At 38.7% G+C, this 17954-nt stretch overlaps 3 protein-coding genes across 5 annotated transcripts; all 3 read right to left on the bottom strand.

The window, feature by feature from the left end:
- Positions 1-102: 102 nt before the first annotated feature.
- styk1b (serine/threonine/tyrosine kinase 1b) lies at positions 103-4726 on the bottom strand. Its single transcript, XM_068324396.1, has 10 exons — positions 4421-4726; positions 3503-3558; positions 3171-3341; positions 2389-2715; positions 2105-2286; positions 1867-1941; positions 1447-1655; positions 1220-1260; positions 793-889; positions 103-691 (listed from the first exon to the last, which is right to left on the bottom strand). The coding sequence occupies exons 2-10, from the start codon at positions 3555-3557 to the stop codon at positions 499-501; spliced, it is 1350 nt and encodes a 449-aa protein (XP_068180497.1). The 5' UTR covers position 3558; positions 4421-4726; the 3' UTR covers positions 103-498.
- A 1800-nt stretch (positions 4727-6526) lies between these two features.
- gstk1 (glutathione S-transferase kappa 1) lies at positions 6527-10835 on the bottom strand. Its single transcript, XM_068323499.1, has 7 exons — positions 10488-10835; positions 10317-10398; positions 9765-9893; positions 9157-9302; positions 8210-8326; positions 7751-7844; positions 6527-7662 (listed from the first exon to the last, which is right to left on the bottom strand). The coding sequence occupies exons 1-7, from the start codon at positions 10554-10556 to the stop codon at positions 7613-7615; spliced, it is 687 nt and encodes a 228-aa protein (XP_068179600.1). The 5' UTR covers positions 10557-10835; the 3' UTR covers positions 6527-7612.
- A 475-nt stretch (positions 10836-11310) lies between these two features.
- Positions 11311-17320, bottom strand: rap1gapl (RAP1 GTPase activating protein-like). 3 transcript variants are annotated; one of them, XM_068324149.1, is made up of 19 exons: positions 17208-17320; positions 17031-17063; positions 16817-16907; positions 16609-16644; positions 16474-16521; positions 16134-16331; positions 15955-16052; positions 14717-14795; positions 14396-14449; positions 14238-14321; positions 14050-14150; positions 13833-13962; positions 13548-13709; positions 13254-13325; positions 12893-12979; positions 12645-12800; positions 12483-12566; positions 12380-12399; positions 11311-12300 (listed from the first exon to the last, which is right to left on the bottom strand). In XM_068324149.1, exons 1-19 carry the CDS (start codon positions 17276-17278, stop codon positions 12210-12212), a joined length of 1695 nt encoding a protein of 564 aa, XP_068180250.1. In that variant the 5' UTR covers positions 17279-17320; the 3' UTR covers positions 11311-12209. The 3 variants fall into 3 exon arrangements, with proteins under 3 accessions (XP_068180250.1, XP_068180251.1, XP_068180252.1); XM_068324150.1 differs by lacking the exon at positions 16474-16521; XM_068324151.1 differs by lacking the exons at positions 16817-16907; positions 17031-17063; positions 17208-17320 and having other exon boundaries at positions 16134-16276; positions 16499-16521; positions 16609-16750.
- Between the last annotated feature and the right edge of the window lie 634 nt (positions 17321-17954).

The following is a 17954-nucleotide window of genomic DNA, read 5'->3' on the forward strand; positions in this document are numbered from 1 at the left end:
AAAACCGTGAGGAAAAAAATTTGGTTGTGTAAACAGTTTCAGCTCTTCACATGAGCTGAACTTTGACTTTAATATTTACATTTATGATCTTTCATTTCCACAATTTTACATAATGTAGAATAAAAAAAATCTAAAATATATATTAAATCTATATCAATTATATTTGTTAAATATATTCTAAAAAAGAATTGTAAACCATCATATAGTAGAAGGTGTCAACTACAAGGTCATGATGCAGCAGCTGTACACGGTCAAGTTTACATCTGTTGATGTTCACCACCAAAACAATCTGGTTGTAAACACCCAAATGAACTGATTTTACACAGGCGGATACACAGAATAGGTTTTAGATGAAAATTATTTCTTCCCAAAGATAGTCATTTACCCAAGGAGGATAATACATAAAACAGAACTTGGAACTTATTTTTTGCACCTGAAAGACACTGAGCTGCTGTTCTGGGGTCCAATCAGTGCAATTCATTCTGCTGACAAAAGTTATCAGAAAACAGTGTAGCTGTTAACTTCTCCGTATCCAGCTTCTTGCAGGTATTGCTCAATGTTAATAATCCCTGATGCCTTAAGGACTTTGTCTGAAGCATTCTTCTCTCCTGAGAGGAGCTTGCGGCTCAGTTCAGCCACAGAGAGTCGATCTTGATCCTTCCATTGACAACAACCCTTAATGACAGCGTGACTGAGCAAAAGGAAAAAAATAGTGTTACACCTCATTTGTAGATGACACAAACTGATTCAGGTTTGGTTCTGTGTGATTTGGAGCACGCAGAAGACACTTACAGCATGTTGGAGCAGTTGGAAGATTTTTTCAGACTTTTCCCTCTTTGATGAAACTGAAGAAGTTCATTAGATGAGATTTCTGCAAATGGAGCGTCACCTGCAGGGAAACGGGGTAGTTTGTAGTGTAGGAGATTGGGATTTTATACATATATATTTGAGAGGGAGAGAGAGAGATACAGTGTGTGTGTGTGTGTGTGTGTGTGTGTGTGTGTGTGTGTGTATATATATATATACACACACACACAAATATAAAAATACATCTCTGCAGAGTCACAATAATAACGGGCTATTGTGTAATAAAAGGCAATTGTGTAATTATTTTTGGAAAAATGGAACACTTGAAATACTTATCTGTGTTTAACATTCATCTAATATTTCATTTCTTAGCCAGTGTTTATGTGTTGACAAATGATAACATTCTACTTACCTAAAGTCACCATTTCATAGAGTAAGATGCCAAATGACCAGCTAGAAGAACACAAGCACTGGTTTAGTTCTTCTCTCGGTAAATTTTCTTTAGATTATATTCAGAGAACATGGACTATGCACTTTTCTGGAGAAAGGTTAGTAACAGCTTTTAACTACTAATTATTCTGTTAGCAAATGTTTTGGAACACAGAAAACAGCATCTTAGGTGAGAAGAAGAAAACTCACATGTCGCTGCTCTGAACAGCAGGTCTCTTAGCTAAAATCTCTGGTGCCTGCCATTTCTTCATACTGGGATCATCCTTCTGAGTTTTTTCGTTATTTTTCCTTGTATAAACTCCACGCAGGCCCCAAAGCTTGGCTGTAAGATCCTTGGTGACTAGTACACTGTGAGCACGAATGTTTCCATGGAGAAGATTTTTGCTGTGCAGGAACTCCTGAGTATGGAAACAAAATGTGATTTCTGGGGGTTGGAAATACCTTTACGGCTGATTTCAGTTCATTCATCCATGCTCACATGAAGTAAATATGTAAAAGATGTCTGTCTGTCTGTCTGTCTGTCTGTCTGTCTATAAATACTATACTATACTATACTATACTATACTATACTATACTATACTATACTATACTATACTATACTATACTAACCAGTGCAGAGGCCAGTTGCTTGGCCATGGTAAATATTCGTCTTTCAGTCATCTCACATGGAGGATTCACATTTTCCTGGGGGAAAAAAAGTTTGATAAATTATTTCTCTTATGTAAGAGGGCGCTTTTTTTTTCTAATTTATAATGACTTCATTTTGCTTTATGGATAAGCTCTAATGCTGAAAGTGAGTTCATGCATGTTTTACTCTACTCCCTTGTGAAAATACAGCATAGGTTACCTGTCTGCATTGCCACAGGAAGCTAAGCAGGTCTCTATTCTCCAGCTCCTCCATGACTGTAACCAGGGGAGCTCGAAGAGAGACGACACCAAGAAGCTCTGGCAGGAAGGGATGTGGTCCCAGTTCAGCCAGGAAGGAGGCAAATCCCAAGAAAGCGTGTCTTTCTGTGACATCAGCAGAGTCTGAAAAGGGTCGGAAAGAGTGGGGTTTCAAGGATCATTGATACTGAAACACTAAAGCACAACCTAACAGCTGCGAACATCTATTCATTTGAAGTTTCTCACCATTTAAGACTCGTAAAACCACATTCCTGTTGTCCATACGAGCTCTGTAGAGGGACACGGGTGTGGAGCGCAGGGAAAAAGCTGTGGTCAGAGGAGAAACCAGGTTGAAGGACTCGGGCAGCCTCTGACGGGGCAACTCTCTAGGCTGGACAATGGGGGTGAAAGCAGGCTTGAAAGTCTGTGGTGGGGGGTTGTGCTGGATCTTTTCATCCACAGAGTCAAAGTTGTTTTCGGATGGATATTTGATTGGAGGGTTGAAGGTGGAATAGGAATTGCGTACATCCAGAACAATGTTTTCATGCTCCAAGACATTGATACCCTCTGGGGCTGTGAACAGAAAGGGAGGAAGAGAATAATTATCCTTTGAGTTGCATGAAGGATTCCCAAGAGACTAACCACTAGATCTATGTCAACAATTTACAGCCGTAAAAAAGTAAACAAATTATTTCGACCAAAACCACAACCTACATAGATACATTTTTAGAGTTCTTTTATGTTGCATTTGTGCAAATAACATGTAAACACAATACTTTTACAGATTTAATTATTTTAAAATAAAACTTAAAGTGATGACCACTAATGATGTGTGTATTTAAAGGTGTGTTAGCAGTCATGGATGCTTTATACTTTGCTAAATTGACTAAACGGAGTGCATGCCAGAAAAAAAGGATGGTCTCTGAGTCAGGAAAGTTAAGTTGTTGTTCAACAAAAAATGGAAATAAGCAAAACCTGGGTGAAGCAATTAAAAATTAATTCAACAAATGCCCATCCCAGGATCTTACCATCGATTCCATGGAGCATTCTCCTGGTGCCCGACTTTGTGGACTTTGGACGAATGCGGTCAACTTTCTCTGGACAATAACGCAGCAGTAAAATGAAGACCAGAGTGACCACGAAGGTGGCCAGCAGCAACGTGGGCACAATGATCACCTCCTGCTCGTACACCCGGATCTCTGCAAACAGGATCAGACACATTCCTTCTCATTCAGCAAGAGTGATCTCTGACTGACTGATCTCAAAGCTTGAGCCGTCAATTCATCCGTGTCAAGTGAACATTTTCCACAGGCCTCTCATGACCAGACAGTGTGAACTGTCTGTTCTGATAAAAACCTACCACAGATAGTATCCCCTGGACTGCAGCGGGAGTCTGTATTTGAGGCCGAAGACATTCTGTCATATGTAAAAGAAAAGATTATCGTTATATTTAATCAATTTTGCCCATTTTTCACACACTCTTCACGCAGACAAACTTAAAACTCAAGATGCCTCTAATATTTACACATGACCGTATGTTCAGGATACTTTCTGTCAACAAAAAGGAATTGAAGTTTTTGTTGTGCCAACAAAGATATGTAAATGAATAAAGCAACAAATTCAGTGACATTGGTAGGCCTGAAACCTGTTCAGTGTGTGGGGCTGAATCTGTGAACAGTAACATGACTCTTGTAGGAACCCAGTCTGAGAAGGTGTCTGAAACATGTAACTGAGACCAAGAACTTCAGATGTTAACACAGCAACTAAGAGGAATGGCAAACCGTCAGAAAACATAATGATGCTTCACAGAGTTCTTTTATATACCGTAATTCCTTTGTGTAACATAAAACTTTGAACTGAATAAGAAAGAGCGCAGATTTCAATAATTTGCCCGTCTCAAGGTGTGGTAACAGTCTGACCGTAAGACACACCCATCAGAAGAGCTGTGTCAACAAAAATATTGACCATCTCCATCTGGAGAATATTAATGCTGGTTATCTGAATTCAGAGTTGCTCTTAATACAGTGTACGGGAACAGAACATACATCAGCCACGTAGGATAACCTTTTGCGTCACATGAAACATCTATAAACCTGTTTATCTGCATTTTAACACCAAGTGTTGTTCCACACACCCTAAGGGCAAACAAAAATGTAAAAAGAGACCGGTTCGCACACACAAACACGTCATCATCTTCACAGAAAGCTCAGAGCTACCATAATATTCTATTATGTGCCTAGAACAACAGTGTAATAGAAAACATATTTAGAGTCCTTACCTCTCCTCCCCTAAAATTGTTTCCTGTACCCCAAATAAATGTAGAATCGTCCTTCCTCTTTTCAGACGGTCAGGCACTTCCCACTCATCCTCTCATCTGAATGAGGAGTCTGGGCTCAGGGTTGCTTTTTAGATCTTCATTGTTATGATTTTTCTCTTGTGGTTTGTCAGGCTCAGGGGATCAATGCACTGCTTTCCGTTTGTCTTCACTCAGCTGCTTTTTAACTCCACCCTCCTTGCTTACACCTCATCCCCTTTTCTTGCATTTACCTCTTCCTTCTTCCTCCTTCCTGTCTCTCTCTCCTTCTCGGATCAAAGTGAGACATGTTGACTGCTGTCAGGTGCATGTTCATTTACTTTTGAGCTGCCTATCTTAGAGTTTGTTTAGAGATTAGCTTATTATCTGAAGTGCACATGTGGCGTCTGCCTGCGGTTCAACCTCTCCTCTCTTTGTTCAAGAAAACTGGTCCTGCCACTCCTTGATTGCTTTCATTGCAAGGAAACTTGTATGACAAGCTTTGGATTATCTAGAAAGCAATAATGAACTGTTTTTCTGATCAAAACACAAATCAAAGAGAAAATTTATCCCACTCTTTAGAAATATGTATTAAAAAGCTGTCATGTTAACATATTGTTACAGGGGAAGAAGAAATATAGATTTGTTGTGGAAAAATAAACTAATTGTGTTAGAAACCTAAAAACCATAAGTTTTCTGCACAAAATATATAAATGTTAGTGTAAAGAATTATTGTCTTTTTAATTGTTAAATTTATTTACCTTAAAATGTACTGTTGGGGGTGGCACAGTGGTGCAGTGGTTAGCGCTGCCGCCTCACAACACAACGGACCTGGTTCGAGTCCCGCTCTGTGCGGAGTTCGCATGCTCTCCCCGTGTCTGCGTGGGTTCTCTCCGGGTTCTCCGCTTCAGGTTGATTGGCTGTTCCAAATTGCCTGTAGGAATGAGTGTGTGTGTGCATGGTTGTATGTCTTTGTGTGTGGCTCCGTGGTGCACTGGCGTTGTGCCCGGAGTGTCCCCCACCTCACACCCTATGCCGCCGAGATAGGCTCCGGCTCCCCATGACCTGCTGCGGCGGATATAGCGGTGGTAATCTGAAGATGACTGACTGTACTGTTGGTGGTGTTCAAAGTGTTCGTATTCTGGATAGTTCGACTCCATTGTTTTTAAAAAGCAAAACTATGTGGTTCTAAAATGAATAGGGCAGACTTTCCTCCATATTTTAATTTTTAAAACTTTCTCTGTTGTGGTTTGTATGTAAAGTTTTAACCATTATTTTTCATAAAGATCTTAAAATTATGAATGAGGGGGATGAACTAGATTATTTTTTGAAAGAATAACTCTAAATTGATGATGGATTCTGGGGCAGCAGTGGCTCAGCGGTAGAGCGGGTCGTCCAATGATCTGAGATCGGCGGTTCGATTCCCGCTCCCGCCCAAAACACCCGGAGGTGAGCTGACAGTGGGAGTTGTCAGCTCACCTCCGGAGCACTGCCGAGGTGCCCTTGAGCAAGGCGCCCTTACAAGTTGCTCATTTGGGGTGCACTAAGCAGGAGCTGCCCGCCACTCTACCTCCTCTGCATGAGTACAGGCCCCCTGTGCGTGTGTGTTCAGGGCCTGTACACACTAACTAACGTGCATTTGATTTGGACTAACTAGAGTGTGCTACTACTTTCCCTTTGGGGATTACTCGTGTATGTAAAATATTTAAAAATTTAAAAAAATCAATCAATGTACAAACCCGTCAGTCTGTCTATTTATGAATGTTTCAATTAGTTTCAATGTTTCAACTATTTTTTTGTTATTTTCTTGATACTGTATCTGAAAAATATAGGAGATAGAAACCCTGAAATAAAATCTGGGCAAGAAAAGGAACATTTTCAGTTAGTCGTTGTTTGCAAAATGTTGGTTGATATGTTCAGGAAATTATTGTAACCACAGAAACAAAACAAACCCAAGCATCAAAAATTTTTGAATGCAAAAGGCTCCACTTCATGTCATGATTGATGTGACAACAAAGAATTTTAATGACAATGTGTAATTAAAAGCTTTTGAACAATGTTCTAAAAAGAAAACATGATTAATGGGTGGAATGGATGGTCGTCTAAATATATGTTTATTCTGAGTTTCACAGAATGATGTTTCAGTGTCCAATCTCACAATGTTTGGGAAAGTGAACAGCATTCCACAGGCAAACTAGTGTCATTGTGACAGATGATAATATCATGACTGAGTATGAAAAGCAGATACCCAATCAGATGAGGTGAGAAAAAGTCCCCAGTGAAACATGTAGAACTGACTGGATAAGGATGACCTACACCCAGATCCTGTTTATCCAGTTAAACAGAGGATACATATATCAGATCATGCTGGTAATGAGAAGTGTTACACCCTGAATAGCTTAGTGGTCTAATATTAAGCAAACGCAAAAAGACTATCACAGACTGACAATAACACCTGGATCATTCAGTTCATATCTCATCTCACCTTCATTCATTTGGACAGGAACAAAAAGAACTTTGTCCCAAATGGGTTTACATTCAAGATCTTTTTAATCAGAAGAAACTTAATGTACAGCTTTGTTTTAAAGGGCTTGAAGAAAAGGATTAAAACTCTAAAGCACATAACTGTGTGTTGTTGATGACGATGGAAATGTGAAATGGTTTTTAAATCATCATGAATACACTTGGAAATATTGTAATTCACACTGGACAATAGCATCCTGTACACTTGCATTTTATATTCATTATTACTAATTCATCATGAACAGAACATGAAAGTGTGGACTAATTTTTTTGACCATTGTTATGGACACATTTCCCATAAACCAATAAATGGTGGCCCCTAGAGGTACAGTCAGCAAATCGCCAAAGGATCAAACTGTTTCTGAGTAAAAGGAGCCAATTGACCAACCATGCATTATATGGAGGAGGATACAAAAAGTAATAACAACAAATTTTTTCTTTACGGATTTAATTACATTATTTCTCATTTTAACACAGGCTACAATATTCCTATTGTTACTTGTTACCAGCATCTATTGGAAACATACTACGATGGTTCAGAGGGCAGAACACAGGAAATGGGAATTTTTTAAAAATCAAGCAAAATGACTTAACTATATTAGAATCTTGAAAGTTGTGAGCACAACAAGAAAGTTTGAAGGCAGCTTTTTCTCCTCACAGTTTAGCAGTTGCTTGATTAGGATGAGGTCCCAGCCACTTCTCTCCTGCAACAGAAAACAAAATGAGATTGACAAGACTTTTCACACCAGAGAAATTAGATGTTGATGTATCATTGAGAATTTGTTTTCTCACCAATGCAGTGGGCCATGAGCTCAAATCTGTCATTGCCAAAAAATATCTCTGGCTTTCCATTTAAATGACACACCATCAAGGGGAAGCCAAATGCCTGGAGAGGGGTAGGAAAGATCTTGTTCATCTACCTATAACGTAATGAATCCCCAACTGTCTGTATTTTCTTGGAATATCTCAAGAACCGTACAAGAACTCTGTACATTAGAGGAAAGGGACTGCAAGGATTGAGTCAACTCAATGTGTAAATAATACAGAAAAAACTACTACTAATCCTATTTAACATTAAAATTGAAAACTGTTATATCATTCATGAAAACTACTTTCAGTTTTCATGGTAACACTTTGGTAACCCTTCAGTACCAAGTGTGAAGTTATTTGGATAAGGTTCTCAAGTATGCTGTAAACAGTAATAGCAGGGGCAAAGTAATCAAAGACATGGAAAACAAACTGAACACTGACCCCATAATCAAGAGCATCCTGTGTTGTTTTTTTCAGCTTGTCTTTGACCTGCTTTGAGGTGGACAACTCCAGCACTTCTTTAGTCTCACTGTCAGACAATCCTGCTTTCATCGCTGCCTACAATAAATACAGCAATCAATGCTTTAGTGAAATTAAACAAGTCATCAGAAGAACACAGACCCCCCCACCCCAAGACAAAATTACACAATCAGTCCATTAATATATGACTTATCCTCCATTCATTTAGTAAGTTTGGAGTATAGTTTTGGCTTAAATGCCATGAAGAAATGACCCCTGACCCTTTCGAATCTAGAGTTGAAACAATGAGGTCAATCAGAAATTCCAAATATCAAACTTACTCACCGTGGTTAGCATATACATAAAATTAAGTGAATATACTATGTATAGTTTGAGAGTTATGCCCTTAAAAAAATTTTTTTTTTCTATTTTCGATTCTGCTGCTGTCTTTGTGCCTCTGTTCCACAGGTGGGGAACGTGGATGGAAGACAGGATATCGAAAAGGCCTGGAAATCCCGCCCCCAATTCAGCGACACCTCACTATGGACATTAAACTCAAACTGGCCTATCTGCCACTCTCTCTCTCTTTGTCTCTTTGACTTGACCTATCTCTTTCCCCAATGTATTTCTTTTTCCCAACCAACAGGTCAAGGCGGATGACCACCCTCCAGAGCCTGGGTCCTGCCTGGAGTTTTTTCCTCAATGAGGGAGTTTTTCCCTGCCACCGTCACTTATGCTTGCTCTGTTGGCTTTCTATCTGTAAAGCGCTTTGAAATGTCTTCAGATGTCTTTAAGCGCTATATAAATAAAAGTTGATTGATTGATTATTTTGGATGGACACACTGATGACTATATCACCCCCTCATTTGTATGTCAGGGACAACATTGCTTCTGCATCCTTTCACACATGATGCAGAGTAAGTCAGAACCTCAGCCAGTGATGCAGGTTCAGTGATGTCTTTGTCCTCACTCCAGATTCTTCTCCACAGCTGCCGTGACACCTGCTCCACCAGCTTGTCTCCAGTCTTCTCCCTCTCCTGTACTGCTGTTACAAGTCGCATCGCAGACAAGGAGCCTAGAGGAAGAAAACAGGGCAAATAAAACTTGATGTCTCATTTATTAGCATTCAATATAATTATTTTACATAGAAAACAATCCTCTCGAAAAGTGATGCTTCAAATAAAAATAATAAGCATATTAAAAATACACCTCAATATTTCTCAATATTTAAGTAGCTTAAATAATGAAATTGAGGAACAATATATCATAAATAATGGTGAACTAAATGTGCTTGATGGTTTTTTCATTTTTTATTATTTCTAATTATCATTTATGTGAAGCCATATTCTCACAATGTAAACGGAAGGACAAAAAGAAATCCTTATTTCAATTAAGTCAAATTGTTAAAGGAGGAACCATGAATAATGTGTACAATGGACAAAAAAATGTTGAATGAAATTTAATAAAGGACCAGCAGTGGATTGATCCAGTCATGGTCTGACTAATACATGACATTGTGGATCTTGTTTGAATGTACCTTTGTTGAACATAACCTCAAAGGGATCAGACGGCGCCTGCAAGGGAACACCAAAATACTCCGTTAAGCGGTTTATGTCCTTGGTCATGTACAGGAATTTGTTCGGAACCAGACCAGGGGGCTTGTTGCCTATCAGGAAAGATTCATTGTGTATGAAATTTAATAGTGCAAAGAATTTCCATACAACATAGAAAATATTCAATTAAATGTCTAGAATATTTACAATGCAGGGAAAATCAATCCAATGCTTTATTTAAATACAAGTAGCAATGCAATAAAGGTGAAACATTTGACTCTTGCATCCAAATCCAAAATAAAATATATTACCAAAATACGCTTAACAAGCAAAGCACATGTTCCCAAGTGCATTGCTTGTGAAGAGTAGATATTATGCATATAACAACATATATTGTATTATTAGATTAGAGCTATTGTTGCATTACTTTTTATGCTGAGGTGTTTAGACTGAAAACCCAAGGCACGTAAAATCACACTTATGTGCATTCATTTATGACATGTGCGTTTGTTACTTTCCAGCACTTGTCTATGTACCTGATCCCTGCATGACACCCCCCAGAAAAGCAGGACGGAGTTTGAGATCTATGTTCCAGACATTTCTGTAGCGACACATGATCTGTGAACACAACCATGCAAAGCGTCATTTTTAATTCCGATCGGTGTTTTTGTTTTTTGTTTTTTTGCTGGAGTCGATAAGAAACAAACCTCAAAGCCAAGCCAAGAGTACGGAGAAACAACGTCGTAGAACAATTCGATCACTTTCTTAGATGTCATCTTGCCGGTTGCTTTTGCTTTTATTTCCTGACGTACCAGTTTTATATGAAAACACCTACAGCGCGTCTGAATGCCACACAAAGTGTGTCGAAGTTCAACCAATCTGACCCGGGTTTTTTTTTTTTTTACTTACTCAAACTAATATAGAAATTATGAAACCGATATATGTGTTGTTTGCGTTAATAGGCGTATCGCCACATAATAAACTTTTTTTTAAAAAAGTGTCGTTTGTTATATTAAATGTAGTTTTTATTTATGGCATTCATTATACGGTTTAGCAAAGACCAAGCAGACAACCCGGAAGTAACGCAGCCTTTCCGGTGACCTTCCGTACTCGGCTTCTGATTGGTCTGGAACAAACAGTGACGTTTTCGACGCTTGTCAGCGTCGGAGTTCAGCCTGTTTGTCCTTCTGTGTTTCGTTATTGTACCTGCTGGAACTAAGAAGTCTGATGACAATTACAGATGTCGTCATTGAATTAACAACATAATGGCTCAGAGTAGGAAACCCTTTGCTGTCCTCTTGTGGAACAACCGCTTCCTTTCATTGTATTCTGTGAGGCAGTTCAGAATAAAATAGTTTGTCTCCATCTACCGCACTGAAAATGAAACACCGTCATGTTTATGTAAAAAGGTAAAGTAAGCACTCAGTGGCAATAAAATGAACATTTTGGGTCAATTACACACAAAACTATTATTTTTAAACTGACAGAATTTAATGAAACTTGGAGAAAGAAGGTTTTGGAAGGGTTGGATATACTATTTATTTTATATTTAACCTAATTACTTTAGTCCTTGGTTGAATCTGAAGCAACTGGACTTCTGTTTAGGGGTTGAAGTTGTTTCACTTCTCATCCAAGAGTGATAGGCAGGTGAGAAATTACTTAGAGATGGCCATTCCAATTTCACATGGCTTGTTTCACTCCTCTTTCTAACCATCTGTCCTTTCAATTTAAAATGTACATACTGTTTTCTCCAAATGAGTGACCTTTAGATGCTGTTTACAACAAATAGTTGAGTTTGTTTGGTATAAAAATTCAATATATTGTGCCTATGCAATTCCCAAAGGATACAACAACTGAAATAAATGTCTTGTCCACATGATAATTTTATGTGAATATCTATGTTGTCAAATATAATTTCAAACTACTTCAAATGCAGGAATAATAAAATACTACAGAACATTAACATCATATCTAGGGCACCATTTCTCTTATCTGATCTGTTTTCATTTAATTCAGTACATGTTAGTTTCCCACATCATTTTTCCACATGTTTCACTGGTATTCATAACTCCATTTCTGAAGTAAGTGTTCTTAGTTAAGTTCTGCTGCTGTTTCAAACCTCTGTTTCTATCCTAGTCCTTACTTTACATTCTTAATCTGCGTGAAAGTGTTTTCTTATAAACACTAGTTTTTAACTTTTGGCCTTTCCCACCAATTTTATATCTTTAGCAAATGACTGAAATACAATTAAAATATCTTCATTAATGTAGAATATCCATAATGGTAAAATAATTAGATTTGCAGGATAACTATTTACTTTTACATTCTATTTACATAGCAACCATCCACCGGGATAATGCAGAAGCAACCATACAGACTAACAATGTCTATAAGGATATTAAAGTGTAAATTTCAATTGACATTTCCTTTTATGTGACTTCTTGAGGACTTGCTTGATCCCTGAGTTCAGTTGACCCCGAAGTGTCAGAGAGTGCAGGTAGAATTCCTGGAGATTTGTCACTGTAAAGTGGAGAAAACAATTATATCTATTAAAATTAGATAAACAAAACAAAAATATTTTCACCAATTTTATAATTACCTGTCTCCATCTTTTTCTGTCTGTTACAGAAGTTAGAAAAATATATTAGTTTAAAGCTTTCAGTGAAAATTAGTCAATTGGCTTTGTTAATGTAAATTCGTACCTTAGGCTTCTGTATTGCACTGCCACCAATCTTCCTGGGTACCCCAAGAGTTTCAAAAGAGTGGCTTCGCACTCTTATGGCTCTCTAGTGATAGAGATTCAATGGAAAATTTGAAAGAAACTAGTAAAATCATCAAATAATATGACGGAGGCCAAAAAATACCTTAAAGTTTTCAATAAAGCCTCCACTCCCCTCAGTTGTCCCACGAGCACTCTCAGAAGATGAGAGACTAGACAGCGATGGATGTCCCATCATGCACTGTGAACGGGTGGAGAGTTCAGCCTGCAGGCTTTCTAGGAGTGACGAACGAGTGCGCAGCTTTGTAAAAGAGGAGGGACAAGAGCACAAACGGCAGGGAAACATCAGAGCACAGACTTGAATATTCACTGACAAATGAAATGAGCTACTACCTCTAGTCTGCTGAACTGTTGAGCCTTATAGCAGGAAATCTCTGCATTGATGAGTTTGGCCAGAAGGAAGTTTCTAAGGAGGGAACGCTAAAATACAGGACAGAGAAACCAAGGCATAAAACAGCTCGATTTGACTGACTATAGGGATTCAAGTTGCTGATACCACAAAACCCAAAGGTAGGCAAAACTATAACTACTGAATAGGAAGAGACTTTCTGGTTCTAAGATAATGGCTTATTAGTCAGTGGCAGACTGTGAAGAAGAAACACAAAATTTACTATTTGGCTGCTGTTGAGAGATAATTTCCATATTGGATTTTGGAAAACTAAAAGTGTTTGTTGAGTCTGAAATTATTGCGTACCTTTGCAAAAATTGGAGGATCCGGAAGGAATGGACCAAAGGGAGGGACATCCTCTCTGGCTGTGACTGACACCTGTAAACAGTGAAAAACAATGGTAGGGCTTCACTAATCACCCTCACCCCTCAGCTGAAACTATTGGCTGGTATTAGCTGATGGCAGGTCAGCTGGATACAGGTCAGCATCAGTGTATGTTTTTGCTTAAATAACATTTTAATAACATTTTGATTTCTTGATGCCTTTTGATTCAAATCAATAAATCAATTGACTGGAGAACATGTCTGTTGCTTCATTCACCTGGTATGCAGGTTCACCTTTCTCCTCCACTGTCTGAATCCTCCGGACCACCAGGAAACAGTGGAGAAAGTGAGACTTGACAACATCAGACAGGAAAGGAGTTTGACCCTCCTGGTAGACCAAAGCTACAATGTCATTTCCAATATGTCGTTTTCTTTGTAACTGTATGGGGAGATTTTTAAAAAAAAGTGTCGGCATGTGTCAGAAACAAAAAACTTGTTTCTCATCTGTGAGTGCAAGTTACATATTGTTTCACCATCCATTGCTGGTGACACATTCACTAACCTGCTGTGGGTCACCTTCTGTGAAAGGCAGCTTAGTCACAACGTGGAACATGATTTGTCTCCCTTGAAAGGAAGTGAAGACTGCCTCATTTCCTGTTTGACCATGACAGACATCCAGTCCTCCCCTGAACCTGTGAAAAGATGGTGGGGAGATAAATTCCTGTTGTTTTACATTGAAAGTGCCAGTGATCAAGCTAAACGACAACAATGCACTTTACCCAGTGAAGCCTTGCAGTTGAATGGTGTCTCCCAAAATAGAAAGGAACTCTTTAAACCCTTCACTTTCCTCATTGTTACTAAGTATGTCCTCCTCTGTGAACTAGAGATATTATTTGAGGGGGAGTGATTATAATATATCGTGGCCTACTGCAGGAAAATTTCACTTCTGAATTAAAGCACTTTTTACCTGACCATCCTTTTGCCACAAAATGCCAAACTTGAAATTTGGAGAGACTCTGTGTTCATCAAATGCAGTTATGAGTTCAGGTGCCTGAGGAATGAAAGAAAGATTTGTCTGAAAGACGGGGTCTTCTTTTTCAGTCCCAGCTCATTTCAGTACATTACCTTGAGGTAGCAGACCACATCAAAATTTGAGACAGTCACTCTGTCACAAAGCATCTAGAAAGAACATGAGATTAGACATCCATGAGGTTTTTGTGCTTGTCTCTTCCACTGTGTTTCAAGGGAACCATTGAACATTTTATAATGTAACATATAACATAACAAAGACACTGACAAATACTGAGAACGTAAACATTTTCTCTTTCTTTTTGACAGTACTCCTGTATCACAAGGATGTAAGAATATTCTTACAGTGTGAAAATGCCACATTTTATCTTGCATCAAATTTTAATATTTCCTCAAATAGAATAAATAATTTTATACCTTTGCTAAGTCAACTGCAGATGGAAGGTTTGGAAAAAGAGAGACAGAGAAAATTCCATGCAGAGTGCATTCCTTCATCCTGTGAGAAAGGAAAAGCTTTCAGTGACATGCGGCAGGAAAACTCATTGATAGGTATTTATCTATAGTGACAACATGCAGGTCCTTTCGAACTGAAATATTGCATCTACCTTGTTGATATTTTATGTACTGTATATATACAGTAGTATAACAATAGTTAGACTGAAAACAAAAGTTTAACTACATTGTTCTCGTTGTTCTATATCACATTGCTTTCACTTGACTGTGACAACTCATCAATCAACTCCCTGCACTCTGAACACCAGTTTGAAGTAAGATTTGAATTGAACAGACACTTTACACCTCTGCAGATAACTGAGTATCGTCTGAATGAAGTAAGAAAATAAATAAAAAGAATGACCTTCAGTCGAGCGAAATTCTAAAGGCATCCAATGTAGAATTTGTTGTTACCCTAACCCCACTGGAATTTCTTTATCAGTGCTATTTGTCTCTTTGTCAGCATCACTCAGAAGATTCTGGATGTAATTTGGATAAATCCATTAGATTATTACGATGATCCCAGTCATCTGTTTGCAGAATATTTCTAAAAGGTTATTTCCTGATGTGTGACTGGAAAAATTTCAAAATAGTTGTATCAAATTTTATAATTTTATATACAGTGCTCAGACAAACATTCCATCTTGACGTATCCATGAGATCTACCACACATAAAAATCTGATCTGGACCATCGTGATCCACGATGCTTAAATTTATGTGGTTTATGTAAAATTCCCAACTACAAAATTAGGATTTTTAATTGTTAAATTATAAAAATATTATTTTTAGGCAAATGTTTTCATGTTCACACATTCATATTATGCGGTCAAACTAACATAAGACCAGCTTCTAGGTGCGATAACATGATGGAGAAACTCATTTGCCTTTGCAGATGTTTGCAGCCTCTGAGTGCTTTTTAGCTGCTGCTTTATTCGTCATTCAACATGCAGCAAGCGAGCAAGAAAGTTAATTGCTGTTGAGGCTCGTAGGTTGCCAGTTTGTTGATATTTGGTAACCTGGTGAATCCTCCAGAATGCAGCAAAATAAAATGCAATTATAGGCAAATGGCATGATCTCACCCATTCATAAGTAAGGATAGAGAGTAATTACTATATATAAAATGGATTTTTTTTTTAAATAGAACTCGTGAAAAATACATAACCTTAATATGACCCGTAGCTTGTTCTCCTCATCCTCCAAACACACAGAGAGAACCAGAGGCCCCAGAATCGGATCCACTGCTGTGAACGAGTGATGGTACTAAAGGGAAAAAGGATTACACTTAAATGGCTGTCATGTAAAGATCACATAATCTGTGAACTTTACATAAAGTCCACTTACTCGTGAGCGAAAGAACTCATGGAAGATTTTGGCCTCTTTGTCTCTCTCCATGATGTCGTAATTCTCTGGATCAAAGCCGCGGTGGGAAGAAGTGGGACTCACATCTACAGGTTTCTCCAGAGGGGGGTCTATCCAGTAGCCCCCTAACTTAGAAGGAAGGATGAGCGGCAGATCTCCGCCTATCGTTAAAAACTGAGACTACAAAAGGCAAATTAGAGTAGATAGAATAATTATAAGCGCCTGTCATTTCCATGGAAACAATCATCACTGTATTCATTGAACAGCCAGTACAAGAGCACACACTCAAATCCAGACTTAGATTCTCAAATTGAAGACTAACCTTCAGAGGAAGAGGGAATTCACACCTCTGCTCATCGATCCTACTGCCCTGATGAACAGGGGTAGCATTGATGATAAGAAACTTGTGCTGCTCAGACACCACACATTACACAAGATCAATCCTGCTTTAACTCACCTGCAGCTTTTCAATGATTTCAAACAGCTCAGTGTCCTGATACGAACAACAGTTGGTGCAAGTCAGGCAGAAATGCAGATGAAGAGAAAGGGAAGGAGACACATGGGGAAGAATAGGAACATGACACACTGGATTTCTCAGACATAAGATTTTGTAATATGTTAAATATATTTAATTATATGGAAGCTGAATGTGACGCTGATATCACCCTCTGGTTGCTGCGGGCAGAAAGAAAAGGCTTCTTCTCTCTGTCAGGAGAGTCCAGAATGTCCAGTATGTTGCCCTCTGCAGATTCATCTCTGTAGCAACAGGTTCATTTAAACAAGAAGACAACGTCACGTCTCAATCAGCTGTTACTTTATACAACATTGCTCAAATGTTAACACCCAACTGCTGTCATGTAATTGAAAATAAAACTTCACCTCTTCTCTTCCCCACATATGAATCTGTCCACACTGTAAACAAGGAAGTGAAATCAACACGACTCATCTTACAGAGACAGGATTACCAGTCTCCAAAAATAAAGTCATTTTTTCAGTGTATGTATATTTACTGGAAAATATCAGTCATAAAAAGAGAAAAACAGTGTTGTTACTCACCTTCCATATGCCCCAAAAGTAAAACTTCTTTTGCGAGAGGCAGGCAAGTCATTCCTCTTTTCTCTCTCCATGGCTTTGGTGTCACTCTGAATGTTTGTACATGCCTGTTTGCAATCAGGGCTGGCTAAGGTTGAATTAATTCACTGTATCATTCTGTCACTCCTCCTTCTCGCTGCCCCCTGCTTCTCACTCATTTAAGCTTCCCTTTCCTCCCTCTGTCCTGCTGTCAGCCAGACAGGCAGCATTAACCCACTCATGGGTACAGATGCAGTATCGACTGCAAACTGCAGACCTGACACGGTCAAGCTACTTCATGACCATTGATCTCCACTCTTGAATTTACGCTTGTGGTGGTTTCCTAGACTGACTGAATTTAAAGAGAGGCTTGTAAATAAATAAAGAAACGGATGAGACATTTTCTCCAGGACCTGTTACCCTTTGAGTCAGGGAGGATCATCAATTATTGAGAGCACCCACAGTGAGGGTGAGGAAAAAGACAACAGGGGAGGGTGAAGGCCTTAGAATAGGTAAAGATAGTGAGAGAGAGGGGGGGGGGGGGAGAGAGCAAGTGTAAGTGAGAGAAAATGACTGGAAGATGAAGCGATAGAGGAGTCGTACACATTAAATTGCGTCTAATGTTAAACCCAATTAGTCACCTGTTAAACCTGTTGCTTGTCTTTTTATGGAAGTGGAGAAAATACTCATGTGCAGAGGGCAGAATCTATTTACACACCGTTGTATTCTGTT

Source organism: Antennarius striatus, chromosome 9 (genome assembly GCF_040054535.1).
Source record: "Antennarius striatus isolate MH-2024 chromosome 9, ASM4005453v1, whole genome shotgun sequence".
Classification (NCBI taxonomy): Eukaryota; Metazoa; Chordata; class Actinopteri; order Lophiiformes; family Antennariidae; genus Antennarius; species Antennarius striatus.

Excerpts from the sequence above, each read along its gene's own strand:
- styk1b (XM_068324396.1), bottom strand. The coding sequence starts at position 3,557 with ATGTCTTCGGCCTCAAATACAGACTCCCGCTGCAGTCCAGGGGATACT. Across the intron at positions 2,287-2,388 it reads GGTTTTACGAGTCTTAAATG|ACTCTGCTGATGTCACAGAA; the intron begins GTGAGAAACTTC and ends GACCCTTTTCAG. Across the intron at positions 692-792 it reads TCCAACTGCTCCAACATGCT|TCACGCTGTCATTAAGGGTT; the intron begins GTAAGTGTCTTC and ends CCTTTTGCTCAG.
- gstk1 (XM_068323499.1), bottom strand. The coding sequence starts at position 10,556 with ATGACATCTAAGAAAGTGATCGAATTGTTCTACGACGTTGTTTCTCCG. Across the intron at positions 9,303-9,764 it reads TGAGGTTATGTTCAACAAAG|GCTCCTTGTCTGCGATGCGA; the intron begins GTACATTCAAAC and ends TTCTTCCTCTAG. Across the intron at positions 7,663-7,750 it reads GCTCATGGCCCACTGCATTG|GAGAGAAGTGGCTGGGACCT; the intron begins GTGAGAAAACAA and ends TTTCTGTTGCAG.
- rap1gapl (XM_068324149.1), bottom strand. The coding sequence starts at position 17,278 with ATGGAGAGAGAAAAGAGGAATGACTTGCCTGCCTCTCGCAAAAGAAGT. Across the intron at positions 16,053-16,133 it reads ATGAGTTCTTTCGCTCACGA|TACCATCACTCGTTCACAGC; the intron begins GTAAGTGGACTT and ends TTTTCCCTTTAG. Across the intron at positions 12,400-12,482 it reads GTGCAATACAGAAGCCTAAG|ACAGAAAAAGATGGAGACAG; the intron begins GTACGAATTTAC and ends CTTCTGTAACAG.